The 24,831-nt window shown below is 44.5% G+C and overlaps 1 protein-coding gene across 1 annotated transcript in view; it reads right to left on the bottom strand.

The window, feature by feature from the left end:
- The window catches only part of GALNT17 (polypeptide N-acetylgalactosaminyltransferase 17), a 213,574-nt gene that overhangs the window by 57,023 nt on the left and 131,720 nt on the right, over positions 1–24,831 (bottom strand). Inside the window, exon 6 of the mRNA XM_005236543.4 lies at positions 21,512–21,629. Coding sequence (XP_005236600.1) covers positions 21,512–21,629 — 118 coding nt within the window. The remainder of the gene's footprint in view (positions 1–21,511; positions 21,630–24,831) is intronic.

A 24,831-nucleotide genomic window follows, 5' to 3' on the forward strand; every position in this document is an offset into this window, starting at 1 on the left:
CCCAGACCAGGAGCAGGGCTGCGTGTGCTGCAGCATGGTTTGGGGAGAGCTGCGGGTGGATGTTCACGCTGGCCAAGATGCACCTTCACTGTGCTGCGGTCCCACGGACTGACACCAGGCCCTGCATGTAACCCCTCTGTAAACTGATCCCAAGAAGATCCTCACTATCTTCTGGTCACCTGCAAAGGCTGAGAGTGTAGGTGCTCCAGCAACATGGTGTGTCCAGAGGGATGTTGGGGGTCTTACATGTGCCCCTGGATGGTGGCAGTGCCACAGCTCTGCATGGCCTAGGTCCTCTGAAATGCAAAGCTGGGAGAACAGACCCCAGTCAAACTTCACAGAAACCGGCAAGCACTGGAGACTTCAGTAAGTTCCAAGTCTGACCCAAATCCCTTATTGTACCCAGATCACAGGTTTAGAAAGGATTCTGCGTATCTCCCACGGAAAATCTGATCTACAGAACTGCAAACTCTTACAACGACCATCAGCATCGATCACACTGTCAAAAGAAAGGTTCAGTTCCAATCGGACCAGTGGTTTGACTCAGATTCCATCCATGAGCATTACTTTGAAGCAGCAGCAATCATCAAAACAGAAAACTGATGAAACACTCAGGGAAAACACGTTTTCAAATACTCCGTTAACTCATCCTCAATCACAGGGATTATTTTTTGTATCATGAGTCGGCAGGATCATACATCTTCCAAAAATATTGAGAGCAGAGCAAGGCTAATGTCACCTGAATCAATTAACTGGAAACATTTACACCACAACGAGCAGAATGCCAGGACAACTCTCACAAGGACAAGACAACTGGATCATGAAAGAAAACCACGTGCCTGTCTGCATCTCACTCTGCTCTCTATTGAAGGCATCTGGAAAGGAGAACAGCAGGGCAAAACAAAGAGGCTGGCGCTGGATGCACGTTCCTGCCCTGGAACGAATGATGGCTATGGATTTGTTCTCAATGCTCAGATTTCTTCGCATGATGTGAGGCCCTGTATTTCCATGCTTAGGAATTCATCATGCTCATCATCACATTTCCATCATCATTTATTTCATCATCAAATGGGTTCTCAGCAATAAACTTGAGTTCTGTGCTTTCTTAGATTCAAGCAATACTCTACTCTGAGGGCATGCCCATAGCAGCAATAAAGATCCCTAGATCCAGATACTGCATCCCATTCCAACAGAAAATTTCTACCTACTGTGGTGACGAACCAAGAGAAATAGGAAAATGCCTGAATAAAGACTTGCCTTTTTTATATTTGCACAACTCATAAAACCAGATGGGTTTACTCTTTTTAATACGTTAAGATTTCCCCTTAGCTAACATCAAGGAGTTGCCATTTTCTACCTACAGGGAATTCATTGTGGATCAGCTCAAAAGGCACGAGAGCATAAAAGTGGGTATTTTCTAATAATTTCAGTTGTTACCTGCTGTCCTGCACATGTTTGTAGTGAAATAAGTTAGCTCACTTCTTCAGGATATGATCATGCCACTTCCAGGACATCATAATTTAAACAGTGATTCTTATGTAACATGCCCGAACCGCAAGGCAAGACGTCATGGAATATGTTTTATATTTGTACATGCTCAGGAGGAACATTTGCTGTCTTTAAATAGCATCGCCTTTCAAAGAAACTGATAGGGAAAAGAAAAAGTAGATAATGACAGTCTGGGAATGAGCCTTTTACAGGCAGGTCCTCCTGAGCGGAGCCCCGCGCAGGGCAGCCCCAGGACCCTGATGGCCTGAGGGGGCCAGGGCCAGTTACCAGAGACAGGGGATGCACCAGTTATGGCACAGGGTGCTCCAGCACCGCAGGAGCATTAGAAAGTTAAACTTACATCCGAGATGATAAACAGGGAAGAAGAAGCAATTGGTTTTCTTAGGTGTGAAGTGTCTAGCTTATGCAGTGTGTTGGTAAGTATTTAAGATAAGCGGACTGACTGTCATGCTGCTCGCTGGAAGGCAGGAGCCGCTTCACATTGATAGTTCAGCCCCACGGTGTCTGTTGGCTTCAGACTTCTCAAGCACTGCAGGTGTTCAGGCCACCAAGGCCTGTCTCTCCTTGACCCAGCCCCGGGACTGTTAGATATCAGCCGTGTCACTACGCTTCACATGTCTGCAATATTTTTCCTTTTTGTTTTTTTAAAGCAACATTTCAACCACCCTTAGAAGAGAAACATATTTTCTAAGGTGGGGACGATTTCTCAAAGCTGCTCTTCCTGACAGTATAAATGTTTCCTGCAGTGATTTTTTTTTTTTCACCTAAGCGCCACTGATGCATTGATTCTGTTCGTCTTCCTTCCAACCCGCTGTTTATGTGAAAAAAACAAATTCTGGCAATAACAGCAGTGCCAGAAGATGCATTTGAGATGTCTACTCTGTCAGCTGCATCTCCACAACTCATCAATGCCAGTGTGCATGTCCCTGCTACCTGTACATCAACTCTCAGATTAGCACACATTTTTATGGCCCATCTAAACCTCCCTAAAGTGGTTTGAAATGAAAGCGCTGACGCATCAGCCCTTGCTGCAGAACACGAGTGCCAAATGCAGTATCCACACAAAAGGAAGCAGATATCATCTTTGAGCATCTCTACTAGTGATGTACAAGGAAGGGTCAAACGAGGAACAGCAGCAGGAAAAAAAATCAAATAGAAAAATCTGTAATACCTGCCAATGCTGACTTTTAACTGGCTCAGATGGGCTGGCAAGCACAGCAGCGATGAGGAGGATGAAGTCAGGCACGCTAATCTGATTAACAGGTGATTAAAGGACACGGACTGAGAAAAGAAGGGGGCAAAGGGCTAACAAATACCACACTCCCAACAGCAGAAAGGAGGACACTGTCTGCCTTGATGATGAAATGAGTGTAGTTTTGACAGATCTGGGTCTGCTGTGCTTAACCTCTCCTGCAAGGAGATTTTGAGCTGATTTGTTCTGTCAGGAGAAATCCTTCCTGCTGCTGAGCGCTTCCCCTGCATATTATGATTTAGCCAGCGGCAGGGTGCAGAAACAACTTGGACATCACTTGCTGTAAACTTGTGCGCATCTTCCGTACTTTACGGCTTTCCCAGAGTCGTCTTATGAACATACATGAGTTGTGAAGCAAGGCCACGCAAACAGAGGTGACATAAGGACCGCAAGGTGCAGCTCTTCTCAGCGATCCCAAATGCAGGCATCCAGCCTAAGGCATTTATCCAAACTCCCACTGCAGGAGTTAAACTTAAGCAGCATGAATCACCCCAAGTGCCCAACTCTTTCTTCTCATTATAAAGGACACATACCCCCCTCTGAGATTTCTCAGCAAGGGATGGAAGAGGAGACTCTTCAACTAAGAAGCCCAGAGTTGCGGCAGCACAGCCGGCAGCATCGTGTGGCCACAGCCAGGTGCGTCCGCGGTGGCACCACTTTTGCACGCACAGTGCGACGAGATGGAAACACATTCAGGAGTCCTCTCTTTCCCTTCAGCCACATTCAGGCCTAGGTCTTTGAGAAGGGAGTGAAACTGGATGTGGCCAACAGCCAGTGCTTGGTGAAGAGAAGAAATGGAAGGCCCCAGTGGAAGGGCCCAAGAAAAAACAACTCTCCATTTGCTTACTCTGTGGCCCTGCTGATTCTGCAGCTTTCCCTCATCCCCCCCCCTCTATCCAAGCTCCAGGCTCCCTCTCCGCTGAGCACCTCCCCAGTGCAGGAGACCTTTCGTACCCCTTCATTACCCCCACTGCCCTCCTCTGAACTGGTTCCAACTCAAAATATTTTCTGAGACTGAGGTTCCAGAGCTACACAGCATGGTCAGGGTGTGGGCAGCTCTAGCAATGGCCTCATTTTTACCCTCTGCTCCTTTCCTGACAAATCCCAGTGTTTTCATGGCTGCTGACACAGACATGACTTTTTCAGGAGCTGCCCACGATAAGCCACTGAAATGCCAATCCCCAACTCCCCACAGAGAGGACAGAGTTTCACAGAGCAAAAAATGGACATCAGCAGATAAATCAGTGGGCAAGCACGACTCTGTATCAAACGTGGGTCAACCATAACAATACTTCTATATTTAAAGTACCAAACGCCTCTGAAGCAATGCTAACAGAGAAACCTGCCCGTGTGTTTACTCCTAAGTGCCACAGACCCTTCCAGGTGATTACCAAGAGCATTTGCACAAAGGGCTGTTCATGCCCTTCAGTTGACATTATCAGATTGTACTGGGGCTGGCTGAGCCCCGCAGCAGCCCTCACAGGGCTGTGCTTGTATTGGCAGCTGGAAAGATGGTGATAACGCACCAGTGTTGCACAGCATCCAGGCTGCCTCTCCAACCTCCCCCCCACACCAGTAGGCTGGGGGTGGGCAAGATCCTGGGAGGGGGCACAGCCAGGACAGCTGAGCCAGAGTGACCAACAGGATATTCCATACCATATAACGTCTGCTCAGATGTAAAAGCTGAGAGAAAGGAGGAGGATGGGGCCCATTCGTTATTTATGACATTTGCCTTCTGGAGCAGCTCCTAGGCACACTGAAGCCCTGCTTCCCCGGAAGCGGCCAAACATCATCTGCTGATGGGAAGTAGGGAATAACATCTTCTGTCTTCCTTCGCTTCTGCACATACAACTTTTGCTATTGCTTCATTAAACTGTCTTTATCTTGACCAAAAAGTGGGTTTTTCCATTCTATTTCCTCTCTCCCTGCTCCCCTGGTCTGCTGAGGAGGGGAGTGACAGAGCAGCTTGGCGGACACTGGGCATCCAGCCAAGGTCAACCCACCACACAGATATTCTTTACAGTCTGTTCTATTTACATGATACACATTTGCCAAGAGCTAAATGCTTTCAATGAGAATAATCTAATACAAGCTGCTCATTTAGAATAAAGTTCTCCTTTTTCCTTTACAGCGAAGCTTTCCAATAATGAAAGCAGCCGGTCCCAAAATGCCTCAGGACTTACTCTTAACTGGAATTGAAATATGGAAATCCAAGAAAAAAATCTCATTTGCACCCCTTGAGATGTACTCCTAAGCCAGAACCAATATCATTCCCTCAGCGCAGTGCCCAAAGTTCTTCAGCCTTGGGCCAGGTCTCCTACAGCTATAAAAAAATATTGTTCTTCTCTCTCCATAAACCTACATGAATTTACACCACCAGCATAAGTACCAACTGAACACAACCTCTACCAGACATACCTATTCATTTATCTACAGTTCAAATAATGTACCTAAGGTGTGTATATCTGCTTGAAGAGCATGTACTGTGCACTACTTCAAATGTTGCTATAAAACAAGGAATTTTATGAATACCTGTTGTTTAGTTAATCATTGATTTATTTCTGAAACCTGCATACTGGAAGTCAGATCAACTTTATGAGAAAAAGGAAGAGAGATACAATTTTATGAGAAGATAAAAAAAGAGGTTTATTATATATTACCATTATAGTTCCTCCTTCAGATGTTTCAATGTCTAAAGAAATTTAAAGCTCCCTCTGTATTTTCCTCCCTCCTCTATAGCGATGATTGCCTTTAGATATATAAACCAGTTACAGTAATATAACCAAAAATGATGACATGCCATCGGTATTTTATTATGCATTCAATTTTTTAGGAGTTGGATTATAACTGCACCGCACAAGCCTGGTCAGTAAAGCTGAGAAAACTTCTGCAAAGATAGCAAAACCGACAATTTCCCATTTCATATCACATTTTCAAAAGCAGTGAACATATCGCCCTCTTAAATGTTACAGGTCTTCTAAAATTGATACCAATAAACACATTTTTCCTTTTACACATGTCACAGAAAGAGTCAAGCAAAGCCATTAAACATGCACACCGCTACACCAGGAACAAGGCGCTCCCCCGCCCAAACGAAATCAAAGCAGCCCAGGCACACGCTCCCCCAGGGTGCTCAGTTTTTAAGTAGATAGTTCTCAATTTTATTGTTCAGAAAGATGCTGGGAAAAGGGGAGGAGAGGAGCAATTTGGCATCGAAGTGTCCGTCACAAAAAATAAAAATACAGTTGCTGCAAATGTTTTTAAATACAACAGAGAATTTAAAAACAAGAGATACTTTCCAGCTGAAATCAAAGCAGAATATACAGCCAAGCTCCCTGCCTGGTGTGTAAATCTCTACCAAGAGCAGCTTTTGGAGCTGTGGAAGACGCAAATGAGACCAGCACACCCTGTCTCTACATCTTCTATCCCACCAACACAGGTTTTTGCCAGAAGCATTTCCCTCTCAAGGGAGCTGAGGTCTTGCCCACACAGTTCACAGCCCACCCCCCGGCCCTTCACCCTCCTCCAGGGCACATGGCTCCTGTCCTCCCTAGTCACCAGGGGACACAGCTCCATGTGGTCGGGTCATTAAACCAGAACAGCAAAACCTGCTCCACAAAGCGCCTTCACACTATGCTAACCCCATACCTGCCTCTGGTCCCTCGCCTCGCTTGGCCAAATCAAAAAGCACACTTCACTCACCAGAAATGCTCCTCCACAAGCCTGTCCTTGCACTGGGGACCCCAGTCAACACTGGATGCAGCTTCAGCCTACTGTTAAGCTTGTACGTTAATAGAAAAAAGTAATATTTAATGCCAGTTTCAGCCGAGGTAATCATCCTGTTACTGTTCTTGAATGTTCTCCCTGTATCACACAAATGATAATCCCTGAACAACTGTTTGCTCCTGTAATATAATCTAAATAGACAACATAACTCTTGTAAAAATGAGACAAAAGACATGACAAGACACTCTTTCGCGTATTTGACAAAAGCAGCAGATGATGTAAATGAATGATTTTGAAAGGCTTTTAAAATGGTTCACTTGGCTGATTTTTGACTGTCAGCAAAAATTATCATTGAGATGCCCTGCTTAAGAAGTTCTGTATGCTGTTCCTGCAGCTCTCGCAAACCACAGTAACTAAGACCTCCAAGGCAGTGATCAAACAGGTTTGTTTTCTTAATAATTTTTAAGTCTTCTTTATTTTGAAGCTTTTGCTTCATGGCCTCAGAAGCACATGGACATGCATTTTCAGCCAACATGGGAGCCCTGCAAGGAGACATGGGGGGGGGGGGGGGGGGCGGGGTTCATCAGCAAACCTTTGGCCAAGAGGTCAAGTCCCAGTAAAGCAGATATGGTCAGTATGGGAGGCTATCCATGCCTGCTATCAAAGTGAAGCAATGGAGAAGTGATGCCGCGGGATGAATGGGCAGGTGAGGAGTAAGGCTGAGCAGCAAGCAGAGCTGGTGACCTATCGCCGTGGCACATCAACAGCCTCAACACCGGGCAGCAGCTCCTCCCTGTCTGGGCAGCAGAAATGCAAGAAAACTACCAGGGACTTGGCAGCTGTGATGATCTTGGACTAGAAATGCAGTTGCAACCCTCTGATAATGTAGGTAGCAAGAGCTGCGAAGGGGGTTGGGATGGACAATGTGGCTGATCACCCTTTTGGGTGCTCTGGCAAGATCTCTTGGTCTCCAGGTGCCAAGGCCACACACTGCCCCTTGCTTGTGGCTTTGGGCATGGCTGCCAGGAGTTCTTGGTGGGAACAGAAGAGTTTGGGTGCTGTCAGAATAGCTCACTGCAAGAGCTAGCTGGAAGATCACAAAACTGCATTTTCTTCCAGCTCTGGGTTTTTCAGACTGTTGAATGGAGACATCTGTGGTGGCCATTAAAGCAGGGAGAGGGGAACCCCTGGGGCAGGCAGCATGTGTCATCTCTTGTGACTCACCACCTCTGAGCACCCACTGGATATGCCATGGGAGCAAGGACAGCTAAGGAGAAAACAAAGCTCGCCAAAGTCCAATTTCACCAGGATGGTGAGGTGTTACAAGATCTGGAGCTGCCTGAGCAGAAACCAGAGCTATAGGAATATTATTTTTCTTTTAATGTTCACAGCCAAAGCCCAGGTTCCTAGTCCTGGAAAAATCCAGCAAGGATCATGAGCTTTCTGATGACCCACACATAGATTCAAGTACAAATGGCCAAAGTCAAAATTATGAATAGAAAACCAGACGTAATTCTGTACCTTTATATGGTTTTAAACCTCAAATCCCAGGAAGGAGAGAGGAAACATTTTACATCTGGATACAAACTTTCTTTCATTTATTTGTAGCTCTACAGATGCAAAGCCAACCAAATCAGACCAAATAGAGGGGTGACAGCCGAGCCTCAGGTGTGGGTTTAGATTTACTCTCCTGAAGTTCTCTGCTGCTTGGAGAGGACTGGGAAGAGGTAGGGGGTGGGGGTGGAATGTGTGTCCTGCCAGCACAGGGAACCCAAGGAAAGTCACAGAGGGATGTTTCAACCCAGGAATTTGGACCAATTCTCTCCATCCTGAGCTCTGGAGACAAAATGGGCAGGCACAGGGGGCATACTGAGTGCGTGGGGTTAACACAGACACAGCTGTGCTACAGGGCCCCATAAGCAAAAGGAGAATATTAACAGTTACCTTCCTTTGGTGGGTGGATCGACACCTCTCCATGGAAAAGACCATATAGCAAGGAGTTTCTTTACCACTCACAATGTCTTTGCCAGCAATGTTAATGCTAGCTCTTAAGCATTAAAGGCTACAGCACCCACCCACAGTTCTGGCTCGTCATTTAATATCCAGCTCTAGATCCTTCATCTGGAAAGCAAACAAAATGCACCCTTAGGCAATTATAAAAATATGCCCTTAGCACAATCAATGCTTGAAGGACGCCAAAGCACAAATAAGATAAAAGATACTGGAAACAGGCTGCTGAGCTGAACAGGTCAGTAATGAGACTGTTTATTACTGTGCTTTCTCCTGCAGAGGTACCCACCTGCCGTGGTTTGGGAGATGTGCAGGACGGGGATGTGCAAAATGCTGGGCAAACATCTGAAGCACTTAAGAGCCAACATACCAGGAGCATCCCCAGCAACTCTGGCCAGGGGTGAGGCACTTGGGAGGTGCTGCTCGACCTGGCGTTCTGGCAGCTGGCACCCCAGGGAGCAAGGAAGGGTGACAACACCAAGGATCATCGTCCTCCTAAAGTGAGCAGGCCAGTGTGGAAAATACTTTGTTATCTATTGCTTTGGGTATTGCTATCATCTTGTGTCTTGGAAAAGCAGAGCTATAGGCTTAAACTCCTATCTTACTTACTAAGTTGTATATATTTAGTCCAAATGTGAATTTATCCCCAATTGTCTCTCTCATTTTAACTCTGTTGCTTTGACAGAATGAAGTACCTTCTACAAAAATAAACTTGGGTTCTTTGTGCCCAAGGCAGATCTAAACAGTTACCTCCTCTATTGGATTATATATGAATTCTTCATCATGAGCTGCATTATTTGCGGCAGTTTCTGCAGCATTAGGAAATTCTGATTCTCTTTTCGGTCCTGGCACTGAGCTTCAAGGCACAGATCTGATAATAAGGAACTGCGGTCAGCACAAAGCAGTATTTCCTAATAAAGTAAAAACGCAAAAAAAAGGGGTGATCTTGGCTTGCTTAATGCCACTTCATTTGCATATGCCCACTAGCAGTACTTCAGTTAATTAATACATATTTTGTGTCTGTAGATGAATATGAAATAATGGGGTTATTATTGAAGCTTTAGGTATGAATTTATTCAATGAACAGGTTAGCTTAGTTCCTGGTGTATTCTCCCAGTATTTTCTGTGCAAATAAGATATAATAACTCTCTAGAAGGTGGTGACACATGACAAAATCCAAGAAGGATGCACTTGTATTTAAAGCTAGGTGAGTTAATTAGCTCATAAAATGGAAGAACTGCTTGGAGGGGGCAAGGGGTGGAAGGATGAGAAATGACACCACCTTCCAGTGAAAAAATGTGTTTTGAAAATATTAACCCTTCTGGCTCAGGTTCATCTCCAGAGGCCTTAATCCAGAAATGCACTTAAGAAGCACTGACATTTAAGCAGGCACAGTAGTGCCACAGGAATTAAGAGGACTGCCCGGGTGCTTGAAAGTGAAGTGCTCTGCTGGATCACAGCCTGACTAGTCAAAGGTGGATTTCCTTTTATTCTCTGATCTGCCTTCACCAGCTTCCTGTACCAGCGACTTCTATCCAGCTCTGGCAGAGAAAGGATGCCAAAAAGATTGCTAAAATCCTGACTGCAGAAACCACCCTAATATATACTTCAGTTCCATGGTATCTAATACCTTAGTGGCCACAATTTTAGGCAAAGCCAAGGAAGTTTTGGTCACCTACCTCAACTCTTATAAAATGTGAGGAAGGTATTTGGTTTGCAGCTTCATACCAGTGCAAGGAGGCTGCCAAGGACGCAGCCCACGACTCAGAGGTCAAGCTGCGACATTTCCCCTTGCCATAGGACTCCTGAGAAACCCTGCAGTCAAGGAGATGAATGAAAACTGTGCAGTGTTACGCGGGTTAACTACCTTTTATGCATTATGGCAGTGGTGCGTCATAGCGATTAGATCATTCATGAGGCAATAGGCTTCCTATGAATAATAAATGTGCCACAGGGAAGCCAGAAAGTTCACTGCTGTGATAGTATTCGCTTTACAGGAAGCTCCGACTGTGAACGCTGTTCAAAACGAGCCCCACAGAGCACCACCTCTGCAGTCTCCATCGAGTATCACACAAGGACACACTAGACTGAAGGATAAATGCACTGGGAAACATAAATCATGTCTAGTTATGTCCACTGTTATTCTCAATGATGCACAGGGCAAGTCTCAAGTGATATCACATCGAGGGACATGCATTCAGTGCCAGTCACAAAAGGAAAGAGATTTTCCAGGATGGCTGAAGGAGACAACGGACTAATTCCCACTGAATTTTGCTGGGAATTTTCTCCTCCCTCATCACACCAAAGAAGCCACTCAGGTCAGCCAGTACTGGAAAAGCAGTGGAAGAAGTGAACCAACTAATTTGAGCAGACCACCAATCTGATGCTACTTATCACTGCCATTAATCCTGCTACAATCCAAAGGTGCCAACACCTTCTCTAAACATGAGATGAGCTTCATGTATACAAAAGCTACCTGAATACAGTAAAGTAGGCAAAGTGAGCTCCAGTACACAGGATCGTTTAGATCAAAGCAAGCCATGGGCTGGACACAGCACAGGCTGCCAGAGGCAGAGACATTCAGAGCTGGGCACCACTGTGTTGTTAATAATCCTTATTAAGTCTTTTACATCTGCTTTGTACTCACAGCATGCTGGAGCTTGTGACAGCGCAATGGTGAATCATGCCCAGTAACACCAAAAAGCAAAAGGTCAGGAGGCAGCTGACTGGCATACAAACACGTTGGAATGAATTCCTTGGAGGAATGGGTGTAACATGGCACAACCCATCGAACCTGGCCATATACTGAAATAAAATAAAGTGCTATAAAGCAATCCCAAAGAGTAGGATACCTGCTTCAAAAGGATTTGGATGTTCAAGGAGTCCAGGAGGAGATGCAGGGTCCTCCAGCAAAACCAGGATGCCTGAAGGGCGAGCACAGGAGGCAGGACAGAAAGGCCTGCCTTAATTCAGGAGTGAAACTGGCCTTACTACAAGGCTGTGGCAATATTTGGTCATGAATACCATTACTGTTCCTATAATCTTCTGCTGACTTGGCAGAGCTGGGACAGACATACGCAGGGAAATGCAGTCACTCTCTGTTTCTTGCCATCACCATCAGGCTGTCAGCTGCATTTTAACTGCGTTCTGTATCAGTGAGGAGTTCAGATGAAAAAGTAATACAGCTTGAACAGTTCTCAGAGCCAAGGCTGCGATTGCAGCAGGGACTCTTGGAAAACAGTGTTTTCGTTTGTAAAAATGAACAGGTTTGACCTGAAAGTCCTTGAGAGAGGATGACTGCAAAGCCTTACACAGACACTAAACACACCAAGAGCTGCTTGGGAATTTCTAACTACAAGCTTTTTGGTTGAAAATCACAGGAGTGTAACGGCATTGATTACATTTTCACCAGGAACAATCCCCAAGCCTAAGAGAAATCTGTAGTCAACGAAGAGAGTGCCTTACCCTTGAAAAAACCCAACGCTCAGTGCTTATGAGACAGGACCGCTCCCAGGTCTGAGGCTGCTGCCCTGCCTGGGTCACTGGAGGCCGGCAAGAGGGATAAAATCAGCTTTGTGGCTCTGGATGGGATGGGGAAGAGATCTGCATGTCCCACAGCCCTAGCAAGTGGATCACAAATTAGTCTTCTCATAAGAAAGGACAGATGAAAAGACAAAAAAAAATAACCTTGCCTTTGCAGTCATGACGAACACGGAGCTTTCTGAAAGCTTTATGAATATAATGGGATGAAAAAAACCTCATTTCCTCATCTCAGTTTATTATGAGCCTCATTTATTGGTGTGTAATTTCATGTCAAATTTTCTCTTGGCATTTCCCAAGCGTGCTTTTTGTAAGAAGACAAAGTTCAGTTTGGCTTGGAGTTGGTTTTTAGGAAGACACAAGCCTATTTTTTGTTTTATAGAGTAATTTATATCCTAGACACCATAGGCACATGCACAGAGTAAATGTGCTGCTGCTCACCTTGTATAGTGAAGAGTGAAAGGAAAAAGCAGATCTCAGAGAGTTATTATTTCAGACGCCCAGAAATACTTTAAAGGACAGTTGTCCTCCAGGGAGTGATGCTATAAAACCAGCTTTCAGGGGGACTAACTTTGCTACATCTCAGCAATTCCTGACCAAATTGCAGCTGCCAGGCACTCGGACAGCCGGGACCGCTCCAGCTCATGCATCATCCCCACATTAATGAGTGCTCAGTGCTGGAAACGTGACCACAGCCCAGGCAACAGGGAACGGGAAGGGATGTCCCGCGGCTGTTCCACTCAGCAGGGCCCAGAGGGCTAATAAAGAAGCAAACCAGTGTGCCTTGCAGTACAGAGGGGAATATGTCAGTTGAAATGATATGGGAATCCTTCTTCAGCTACTCACACCTATCACTGCTGTTTAAGAGGACTTAAGTAATTTATTTCCCTGCAAGAACACAGAGGCTGAGAGCCAAAGCATGGCTGTGCCAAGCCCGCTGGCATCCCTCATGCCAACTCCTTCACCTCCCAGACACAGCAGCCTATGGTGAACATCAGCACAACAAACCTCCGACCCACACAGTCCTTAAAATGCCTGCTGAGATGCTGCAAAGATGCCGTATTTCAGTGTGCCACGGCACCCCTGCCCAGCCAGGCAAGGAACAGCTGCCACAGCAAAGCCTCTTGAGTCTTCCCTGCAACAGCAAGGGTGGGCTGGCTGAGACACAGGGCGGCACTGCAGGTATGTCTGGGGTTGAAGGGAAACCATTGCCTGAGCATCAAAGCCAGGACTGCCAGATAACCGAAATCTGTCATGCAAACATCTTCAACAGAGCCCAGAACGGGTGCAAATGTCAGAGCAGCTGGTGCTATGTATCTGCCGTGTTTTATCCCAATAGCCATAATACAAACCACGGATGGTGAGGCACCTTGAGCCCCCGCCCCAACCTCACACCTAGCAGCGTTCAGGCATTTCCACATAAAATACTGGCAGAACGTGGCCAGGAATGGATGTGCCCCTGAGCAACACGCAGGAAAGGGTGAAAATGCGGAGACTCAAGACTTTGCCACATCTTTCTCCACAGAGGATGGAAAGCTGGAAGCCCAGAAGTTAAAGGCTTGTGGAATGGGTGTCATGCCCAAGAAACACAGCATGTGATAGAAAAAATATATAAATTAAAAATCCATCTGTCTTGGGGATACTAGAGATGTCTTCGATGTCCATAGCCCCTGGAGCAACCTCACTGGACAACATCAGTGTGGTCCAAAACTTAGAGCAGGGTATATTCAAATTGAAATTGCCACAAAATTCAGTGGAAAGCGCAACATGGGAATGGCTCTGTTCAGAAGGAGCACAATTAGACTAAAGATGAGCACTGAAGAAACCTCGCTCATGATTTAGGCTCCATTTTCTAAAACCCATTGGTGAAAAGTATAAATAAACCAAACTTCGCTAAGTCTCTACGAACCTGCACGGCCACTTGTCCTTGCTCCCCACAGCCCCCTTAGCTATGGAGATGCTGTGGCTGCTCTCCACATCTGGCTTTCTCCACCAAAGCCCCAAGCCCAGGGTGACGAGGGTGGACTCTGACCATGACCCAGAATGTTAAACCGCCGCCTGGCAGATCCCTAACCACTGCTTGCCAGAGGCAACTATCCTGTAAAAATCAGTGAAAAGCTGGCACCTGCCACATTTCAGGTGAAGATAAGGCACGGCTGAGCCCTAAAATGGATTTCTTCATCTTACCAGTAAACCTCAACTGCAACACACGGCCTATTGCACGAAAAGAGTTATTATGTTTCCCAGCAAAGATGATCACTGTCTTGTCAGCATAAAACCAAACTTGTCAGTAAAAACACTAGAATCAACTGGGGTGAAAATAGTGGTCCCTTCCCCCTCTTCTACCTGTCCCCATCAGTCAGCAGGTAACAGGCAGGGATGACAAATCATTTTCTATCAAGGGGAAGGAGCCAGACGGGAGCTGTGCAGCCGCCTGCCTGCAACCCCCCTTCCCCAGGAGAGCCGGCTGCCGGCCACGCAGGCACTGCGGCGCTAAGAGCAGAGCTGCTCTCTGGCTCCCAGCACAGAGGTTATAGCCCGTTTAGAAATAATCGAAATACAGCTCCATTTCCATGGAGGCAGTGGTGATGAAAAGCATTTTACCCGTTTGGAAAACTACACCACTGCTTCTTATAAAGCATCTTCAAGCACCTACAGTAAATACCGAGCTGACAACTAAAATGCCAAACACAGGATCTGAATTTGTACTTGTACTGATTCCTGCTCTTAAAATAAATGCAGGCAGTGATTGGATATTGTTCAGTGGTGGAAATATTTCTTCCAACCACACAACAATCACTCTGAAGAGAAAAATCAACTTCTCTAACAGGGATACACATACAAATAAACATGTTGTGGCTGTACACAAAGGTAATGCATTACCTGTGTATCGCTATTTCTACAGCTATATTTCTAAGACCTTTTCCAAGGTCAGTACTACTCTGACTCTTATTTTGTTTCAGATTAACTTGATTTTTATGTGGAAACAGCCTTAAGCTCCAATTTCTGCGTGGATTTTGGTGCCTGACTCATAAAGTACGTTTGAAAAGCTGGTCTTGAGTTTATATTATTGGCAAGTTTGGGTTCTAGGGGATTTTTGTTGTTGTTGTTTGGGGGGGGTGGTGTTTCTGTTTTTTTCTTTTTTATTTTTTCTTAAACTGCAGCAGTCTCTAGGGTCTTGGCAAGCCATTGGTGGGTCTGTGATAGCCTGCACCAAAACCACTGCTACGGCTGCTCCATACTACCGTGAGGCTTCTTGTGCCTGGAGACAGAGGAGGGAGACGCGCTCCAGCCCCATGCACCTTCATCCTGCAGATCAGGCTGGGCCAACTAACTCCTGTGTCTGTTAAATACAACTTCCCAGGGCTTCACTGGTTCCCCTGTTGCTTTTTACCATGGTTTAGCCTCTAACTTCTCAAACTGCTTGCACTAACTCAAAAATTTCTTTCCCTGACAGGTGAGCCCAGAGTTTCATCCCCTTCCCCTCCTGCCAGCAGCCCCACTTGAGCATCCCCCACCACTGGCACTGACTTCTGCATCATCTGCACCTGTCCAACTGTGCATAGGTTGCAGTTCCTCAGTATAAATTCTCAGAAATGTCAAAAGAGTGGATATTTGAACAGTACATACTCCGTGACAACCAAATGATATCTGGTAATTCTACCTCAAAGCCTTCAACTAGTCAAAGGCTTTTTCTTCTCCTTCCTTGCAACCAGACACGTTGACACCTCCTGCAGCCAAGCTCTAAATAAAGCTTGGGAGGCGTCTCACAGCAAAGTGTATCTGTGCTCCTCAAAATCCTTCCCTCAGAAGCTCAGGCTGATTTGTTCCCACACTTTCCAAAAAACCCCTTCACTGCCACAGTCGTAATTTCATGACTAATTCTGTCTCAGCAAAGCTAGGTGTAGATGGGGAAAAAACCCTGCACATCATGAGAAACTCAATTCAACCCTAACTACTGTGTTTCAGTGAACCCTCACAAAGCTAATAAAGCTTTATGAATAAATTACATGCTTTTCAGCTTCCTGTTTTTCGAAGTGATAAAAAATGTAACAATGCATCATTGCAGATCTCATGGATCCCACCAATGCGCCGCATCCTGCAAGCCTCGGCATGCACGCTCATCGTGCAGCGGCCGGCGAAGCCAGCAGATGTGACAGTCAATGGAGGAATGCTGGAAATCATGCCCAGGTGCTGATGGACAGAGTGGTTAAAAAGGGATTTCAGGTACTGCCTACACCCAGACTTTAAGATATTAATCAGAAGAACTGAGAGAGAGACATTTGAAGATGATCAAACAAAAAGCACTGGCAAAACACCATTTCAAATGACAGCAGTAACACACATTGCACAGTCAAAACGTGACACCTGATATTACATGTCTGCACGTTTGGCTGACATTATAAAAACAAATTCCACCCTAACCAGGGATATTTTTACATTTTGATGACAGGCACTAACTCTTTAGATATTAGGTTCATGCAGGTAGAAACCCAGCCAAACACCATCCAGCACTGATATTTATGTGCTTCCCATTACGCTTGTGTCTATCACTCTCCATTTTAGAGACGTGCACAATGTCATTTAAAGACATAGGGTATTTGCATTGGAGCCTGTGCTCCCAGTTGGGCTGGGAAAGTAAGCCTGTGCTAGCATGTTTTTTTTTACAAAAAGAGCAGGGAAAAAATAATCAAAACATCTTTCTCATGACTCATAGCCCTGCCCTGACATCCTTGCTCTGCTCCCACCCAGCACCCCATGACAGGGATTTTCTGCTTCCCATAGGGCTGGATAGAGGCTGCCCATCCCTCACCTCAGATGCAACAAATCCACAGATGCCAGAAGAACCGCTTGCTCTAAATACCCTCACTGTTTTCTTCTTAACAAAAAGGATACAGCCATAATTTTATGGAAAATGTATGCAGGAAGGGAAGGATTTGATTTTCTGAATGCAGAGAGTCAAGCTCCCTTGTGGAATTTAAATATACCTATTTGACGGCTTTTCTTTTTTTTTTTTTTTTTTGCCTGACCCTCTCAATATTTCAGCACATGAATAATTGTACGCATATAAACAAAATGGGCTCCTTCATGGATGAAACGCACACAAGAGATTTGTACCATTAAAATGCTATTTAATCTATTTTAAGGGTTTCTGAAAGACTGAAGGGTACACAGGCACGGTACCCTCTGGGAGAGGATCAATGTCACTGCCAGAGCAATGAGGCCCCTTTTGTGCCTAAGCAGCTGCAGGATGAGAGTCCAATTATTAAAGAAATCACCACTAACAACAATATGCTCAATGTTCTTGTTGTACCCATTTGATTTTCAAAGGTTCATATTCCCAGCCCTTACAGTTATGCACAGGGGTGCAACTCTGCTTGCTCCACGCATGCAACTGCTGGCTTGGCAGCACCAGAAACCTGGCATGATGAATCTATATGACAAATCTGGGGAAAAAAAATATCTGAATATTAAGAGGACACGCTGTGCTTTTCCTCTGGAAATCATTTGAAAAGATCCAACCCAAACTTCAGACAATTTAACATCCATAGTAAAGAGTAGCTCCAGTCAGTCATTAAACCTCAAAGGGACCCCTGAATTGTGCTTTTCTTAATGAATTCAATAATCGATTCTTACTACACAAATAAGGTATGGGATGGATCAGCTAATAAGCATTCTCTTTTAATTGCTTTCTTCAAGTGACAATTTGTACAAATGATACCATCAAAGTAGTAATAATTTCCTTATTGATTAAATTTATCTTTAAAAGACAACTCAAATTTAATTAGCAGTGCATGAGAGAAGCACAAAATACTCTGAAAACAACCTTGTAACCCATCCCATGCTTAGAAATCATGGCAATAGTCATGCAATAGACTTTTGCATCTTTATTCAAATAGACACACGCAATTTTATGGAGCATCTTTAGTGAATGTCTGTGACTAACCATGAAAACCCATCAAACCCTCCCTGCAGAGAAACAGCAAGACACACAGCAAAAGCAGTCTTCCTACTTAGTCCCATAGTCACTAAAAACCAGGGCCACAAACAGTTTTAAAATAAAAGAAAAATTTTCAACAGAAGGAGCAGAGATGGTCAGAGAAGCCTCAGTGCCAAAATTCACACATGGAGCTGGTGGGGACTCACAGCAGTGTCAACACTTTCAAGCTGTTGGAATTGGACACCAGGTTTATAAAATCAGAACAGAAACTTGTTCGGTACAGCAAAGTATTAGAAGAGTTGGGTCAAGGCTTGCTCAGAGAGCAGGTCATGCTCTCTGGGACCAACAGCAGAAACTGGGCCTGGGGAAGGGGCCAGGTTGTGGTCCACAGTGCACAGCACCCACACGCTCCCCAGGACGGGCAGCTTGGAGCAACGCTTGCTCTCCCTGTTCCTGTAGCAAGACTGAGACCAGGTATGAGATGTCTCCACACGCCCTGGTTCCAGCACCTTCACTGGCACCGCCTGGTCACCAGGTTTTGGTTTCCCCAAAAAGTCTGCTGGGGAGAGTTACGGACGCAGGGACAGACCAAATGTTTTGTCCCCATGGCTGTCAACACTGTAAGAACGACCTGGCACTATTGTAATTCAACGGCATGGCACACTTGGCGGGGCAGGGGGAGTAAGAGAGGGAAAAAAAAGCACACTGAAAACCCCTCAGTTGAAATATTAACCTAAACTGCCTTGCATAGCAAACACTTCTCTGCTCTCTGCCAAGAAAAGGAGAATTAGACTCAATTCTGCCTCGGGAAGTGAAGTAGTGGACATCAGGGACAAGAGGAGTGAATAAGCACAACCTTCTGGAGACACTCCAGTGCAATAAAAGAAAGTAGAATAATCCAGAGAACAGCATGTTCCCCTCGTCAGGGCCAAAGCTACCCCGCAAGCAGAACAGGAATTTGCCTGGGGCAGCAACATGCTTAATGGCTTTATTACTATTATCTGAGCAATCCGAGGATGCTTCCCAGCACGTACAGGAGAGCAGCGAGCCCAGAGCCACCTCTGTGAACGTGAGTAACAGGGTTATTTTTTCAAGTGGCTCACACAGGTACTTTCCCATTTAGCTAACTGAATTCAGCAACTGAAACATATAGCCCATATATTTCCCCACACATAGGTGCCATACAGCTTACTTTAGAATCGTTGAAGCTTATTAATAAAACAAGACACTTGTACAGTATATGGCCTTGGCCGTTCTAGGTTTGGACAGACCAGCTTTCTCAATTATTTATTTCATTTTGTTATTCAGATTACTTGCATTCAATTTTACCATAATGTAGTTAGCTTGTGCTTTTGCCTGAAACACTGTATTTTTTTCCATGACCTTCTCATAGCCTCAACAGGTTTATCATTTCATTTTTGCTCTTTGAACATTCTTGGTAATACAAGAATATAATTTTTAAAAAATGTCACATGATTCTCAGAAGAGGATGGAACTTCACCATCACTAAAAAGAAAATAAATACTTTCTGTATTTATTCTCATCCAAGGATCACTGGAACAAACAAGGAACCACCAAATTACTTTTCTGACTACAGGCAGTCACTTACCAGGCAAAACAGCAAAACACCCACAAAAAGCCTAATAATTTTCTGTTCAAGTTGATCCTCAGAACAATTTTATTAATACAGAGTCCTTCATTACTGGTAACATGGTAAGGCTGCTACAGACCCCAGCCATGGCAGACTGCAAGCACGCAAGGAAGGGCTGGCAACTAGAACCAGATATATCCACCTGAGACCTGACATCTGCTTGAACCCATAACAACTCTGTTTCCTTACACATGCGATGACTAGCCTTGGATAAACTATTTATAACTGAAATCTTACTATGAAATGGAATTTAAATATGTGGCAATTGAGACACACCATCTCTCTGGGACCACTCTCTGTATGAGCTACTTGACCTGCATACACAATGGCCAACATTTATTAAACAGAACTGATGTGCTATGAACTCCTGGTCTCTAAATAAGACCCTTGCACAGAGACTGATTTTTGGATGTCTACTTTCTATGCAGTTTCATGAGGTGGATTTATTTTGGCTCTGAAAAGCAACAATATTTTTAAAACCTTGACCAGAACACACAGCATATGAGCATGCAAACAGCAGGGAAACGTGTGTTAGAAATGCAGGCTTGGGAAAGTCACTTGGGGAAGATAGGGATTATTTTATTTCCAAAAGGATGTTTATTAGATAGCTTTTCTAAAAAGTTCAGCATGTGAAAATGAAGAGGACATAGGCTCATCACTTGTCCCTGAGACATTCATCTTATTCTTCCAGTTAGGAAGCCAATCTCCCATGAAATCCCCCAAAAACCTAGCAGATGGGTTGATTTACTAATTGTGAGAAGACTCGTTCCACAATGATATTATTAAAAAATCCCACAAATAAGCAAATAAGGATAACCACGAGAGAAGCTTGGTTTAGAGCAGGATCTCTCCATACCCATGCAGTGAGCTGCATGATGACGTGCCATTATTACTTCATATGGAGAAGAGCTATGTGGCATATTTAAAGCCTTTAATTTCTAATCCCTGGTTTAAGTGAGATTACTGTTCCCTGTAGCCAATAACAATGGATTTCTTAAGTTTCTTCTGATTTGCCAGCAAAGCAAATATCCTCTGGTAAATCTATGAGCTGAACAATGATTTTTCATTTTTACAACAGCACAGTCAATTCAATTTTCCAGTTATAAGTCTCAAGCCTCTCCCTATCAGCTTGTTAATGTACAAGTGCTTTACTCTAAAACATGCCTGGAAGAATCTCAAAAGACTTCACCATCCCAAGTTGCTTCTGAACATTGAATTCATTGCTTATGAATCACTTGATGTATGTAAACACTTGAATCACTAAGCCACATCTAATATTGTACATAGTAATCAAGTGATGTTGACACAGTGGATTCTGTAATGACGAATGTCTGCACGGATGCACTGAAGCAGCTCTGAAAACATGGCTAATTATTAGTGTTTCACTTTTATAAGCAAGTTTTGCCTGTTTATGAACATACTTCATTTGCAGATGCTAAATGCCTGTAAAATATTTTCAGGCTTTGTGTCCTCTTGAGAGAGTCACAAGAGTCCCACCACCACCCCTACAACTGTTCACGTGATGAGAACGGCACTGCATTTTTCTTGGTATTTAGGATACCTATGACTTAGAGCAGTGGTGTGACAATGTGACCCGGGCCTGTTCTGGTTGGCATGCTATTTCAACTCAGCAGCTTTTTGCATCAGGTCAGACAAAAGAATAAGAATAAGACAGTAAGAATAACAGATAAGAACCCAAGGAAAAAACCCACACCCCTAAAAGCAAGTAATTTTTCCCCCTTAAACTTAAATTAAAATGCTATAAAACACATCGGTGCTGTTTCCCTGAAGCATTCTAATAGCTTTATGCTAACTTGTTAAAGTGTTGCTTTGTGTTTCCTAAACAGTTAGGTGCAATTTTTCTTGCAAATGTGTCACAAACCTTGATGCCGAGTTCTATGTTCTCCCCTCCGTACACATCCATCCCAGGATCGAGAAGCCCAATCTCTCCAAAGAATTTTCTGTGCACCACAAATGAGCAACCAATCATCGCCGGTGTCCTGTATGAAGAGAAGAACAACAATAATGCACAATTATTGAAATTTTCCAATTTTTAATGGACGGAGGGCTAATTTCTGCTGAGTTCCTGTTGGCTCCATATGCTTCCTGCCTCTGACAGACATCCCAGAGACTTTGCAGCAATGAGTGAGCTCTGTGTCTTTGAAGCCATCGTTTCACCACTGCAATGAAACTGTCCAAAATTCACTGTGTATAGACTGGAGAAAGAGCTCTCCTGGGATTAAATTACTAAAAAGCTTTCAGGTCTTGGCTCTGTTGCAAACACCTTGGTGTGTCTATGGGCAAGGGCACAAATTCTTTGGGTTTCCACTCCCCATAAGCAAAGGAAACGTAATAATGGCATTTCCTTTTTCTTACTTTCTCCCACACGTTTAGTAACAGCGTAGACTTCAGGACAGACACTAGTTTTTATGGTATCCTGTGAAAAAGGGTTTCTAATCCAGAACTTCATAATATATCACAAAGGAGTCATCGCCAACCAGCAGCAGCAAGCTAAACTGCGAATCTGCAGAAGCAAATCCTTGATAATGTCAAGACAACTGTTTGCAGAAACATCTGCTGTGTCATTTGCCCAGTTTCACCAGTATCAACAGAGCTCTGGGTTAAAAGATCAAGTTGTCACGTTCATCCTGCAAAACTTTGTGCCCTCCAGCTAACAGCGCTGCTCAGCTCCCCCTCCAGCAAGAGCAGCCAAGCGCTCTGTCCGCTCAGGGAAAATGATAAGAGAAAAATGAGGGTGGTAATAATAATACAGACATCAATAGAATAGCAGAAAGACTGAAGAAAACCACATTGTCAGGGGTTAATCTGTAATAACTATGCAATTTCAAGGACATAATAGATGGTTGTGTTTACTAACGATTGGGGCTGCAACATGCACATGCACTGTCCCTCCCTCATTACCTTGCAAAACACTGGACCAGATCTCCATCTGATACAGCTGCCCTGAGATGAGGATGTTATTCTGATTCACACAAGCTGAGATCACATTTGGGGACATTTTTTGAGTGGTTAAACACTTGTGACCCTCTCCATAAAATTACACTTTGCCACAGAGCATGGCACTGAACAAAACCATATCATTATGCTCTTGCAGCTTGGGGATACACTAATCTGTTGCAGTTACGGTATATGGAAAGTTTACCCCCTGGGATATTTTCTGTACTAAAATAGAAATATAAAAACCGTTCTCCCATTTAACTTGCTTCCATGTGAATCCATGTTGGAAAGAAAAAAACCCCCAAGGACCCACTTAGAGGGATCAGCAGGGAGGAGACAATGAATTTTAAAGCTAATCCATGCCAAGGTACTGCCAGAATATGCTTTTGTGGGGAGCTGTGGGGCTCCCCGGCCCACCTTGAGCTCAAAGCTTTGAGCAGAGGGAAACCCCACCATGCAGGACAGGATGGCCACCACCCCTGCCGCTCCTTGCCTGGGACTAGGGGACACCTGCCTTGTGCTGCCTGGGGAAAACCTGCAGGGTGTAGCACCAACGGTAGCCCACCTATCTAGAAATCCCACACCACTTAGAAAGGCCTGTTCTTCAGAGAGAACCTATTCTTGAGGTAGAAATGGGGCAACGGGATAGTGTATTTTAACAGCGGCCCTAAAATCCTGGCTCAAAGCACGTTTCACAGCTTGTCCATGCTGCGGAGCATGCTCAAGGCTGAACTAAGCAGTTCAGGCTTGCAGAGGTGGAAAGCACCCTTGCATATACCCAAGACACAGCTTACAGATGGCAAAGATCAGACCCACGCTCAGCCTCTCCATCCACACCACACAAAATGTCCCTGTGTGCCAGAGGAGCTCCTGGGGTCTCCAATGCACCCCAGGCAGCCGCAGGGCTCTATGGCCCCCAAGGACCTCACGGCTCGGCTCTGCAAACAGCCAGCCGAATTCATCTCTGCGAAATCCTTGAGCTCCTTGGAGGAAAAGCTCTAGTCACATAGGTATTATTATTTATGGACATTTTAATACTTTTAATAGACTGGTAGAACAGCTGAACACTGCTGCCATATTAAATTAGTTAGAATTGGAATCCATCAGAGGTTTTTTTCAATAGATTTCTTCCCTGACAGCAAGGTTGGCCTTCCTTCCAATAAGCGGTATAATGTTTCATGGTTTGCTGCCACTCTAGTACTTAAGATTTCAATTCTATTGCTTTATTTGTAGCAAGTTAACTGCCATTAGCAGAAACAATTCCTTCTGAAATGATAACCACATTACAGATGCCAAATCTAATAGCTCCATTATCCTAGATTACCTCCTGGAATTAAACAGAAGGGTAAGTTGCTCTGATTTTACACGGAGCATGAACAACCCAGTTCATCTCCTCCACTGGGAATAGGCATGGTGGAGCACGGGAACCTTTGACTTCTCCAGTCAAAACCTGTTAGGTCTGCTAAAGGTACTCAGGGAACAGTTAAAGACAGAAAAAAATCCAGGTGAGAGTTCTGACCCAATAATGTGGATCACTGGGAACTCACCACCAGGTAAACAAGGTTTTCTGAACTGGAAGGCACTCAACAGCCATGCTCTGGAGCTCTACCCCAAGAAAGCTTTCTTTCATTATTATTTTACAACATGACTTCACTTTATAGACCACAGAGTCACCAATCCTTTCCAAAATGGTCTTGGAAAAGCCTGATTGGGATTTTGGAACTTCACCTTCAAATTTTCCTCTTCTTCGTTTTGCTGCACATTCTGTTTTCAACACGCAATACCATGAAGCATGCAAAGCGGCGTTCCCAAGCGGATCTGAGGTCCCTCAAGCAATACAAATTAAGTGCTACATTCTTCTTTGTAACAATGCCTCCATATTAAATAAATGAGGAATCAAGCGGCGCTCGACAATTTAAATAAAAACACCATTTGGTTTTGTAGTAAATCCTTCAAAAAGGTGGACGTTTACAATAATAGATAGCCCATCCACAATGAAATAATGGCCTGCAGACAAAGAGCTGATAAAGCCTCTTGTTCCTCTGCCCCTTAATTAAAAGCATTAACGCAGTTTGTTTTTTAAAAATCACACAGCTCAGCTAAATGCATTTTTATTTGTCCCGAAAGCTATTCTTTCTTTAATGAGGAAGGAAAAGCGGAATTTGGCAGGAAGGGATGAACGGAGATGTTTAGCAGAATTACTGGTTTTGTATCCAGAAATCCAGAGCGTTAGTCCCTTGCCAT

The sequence above is a fragment of the Falco peregrinus genome, chromosome 2 (genome assembly GCF_023634155.1).
Source record: "Falco peregrinus isolate bFalPer1 chromosome 2, bFalPer1.pri, whole genome shotgun sequence".
Taxonomy (NCBI): Eukaryota; Metazoa; Chordata; class Aves; order Falconiformes; family Falconidae; genus Falco; species Falco peregrinus.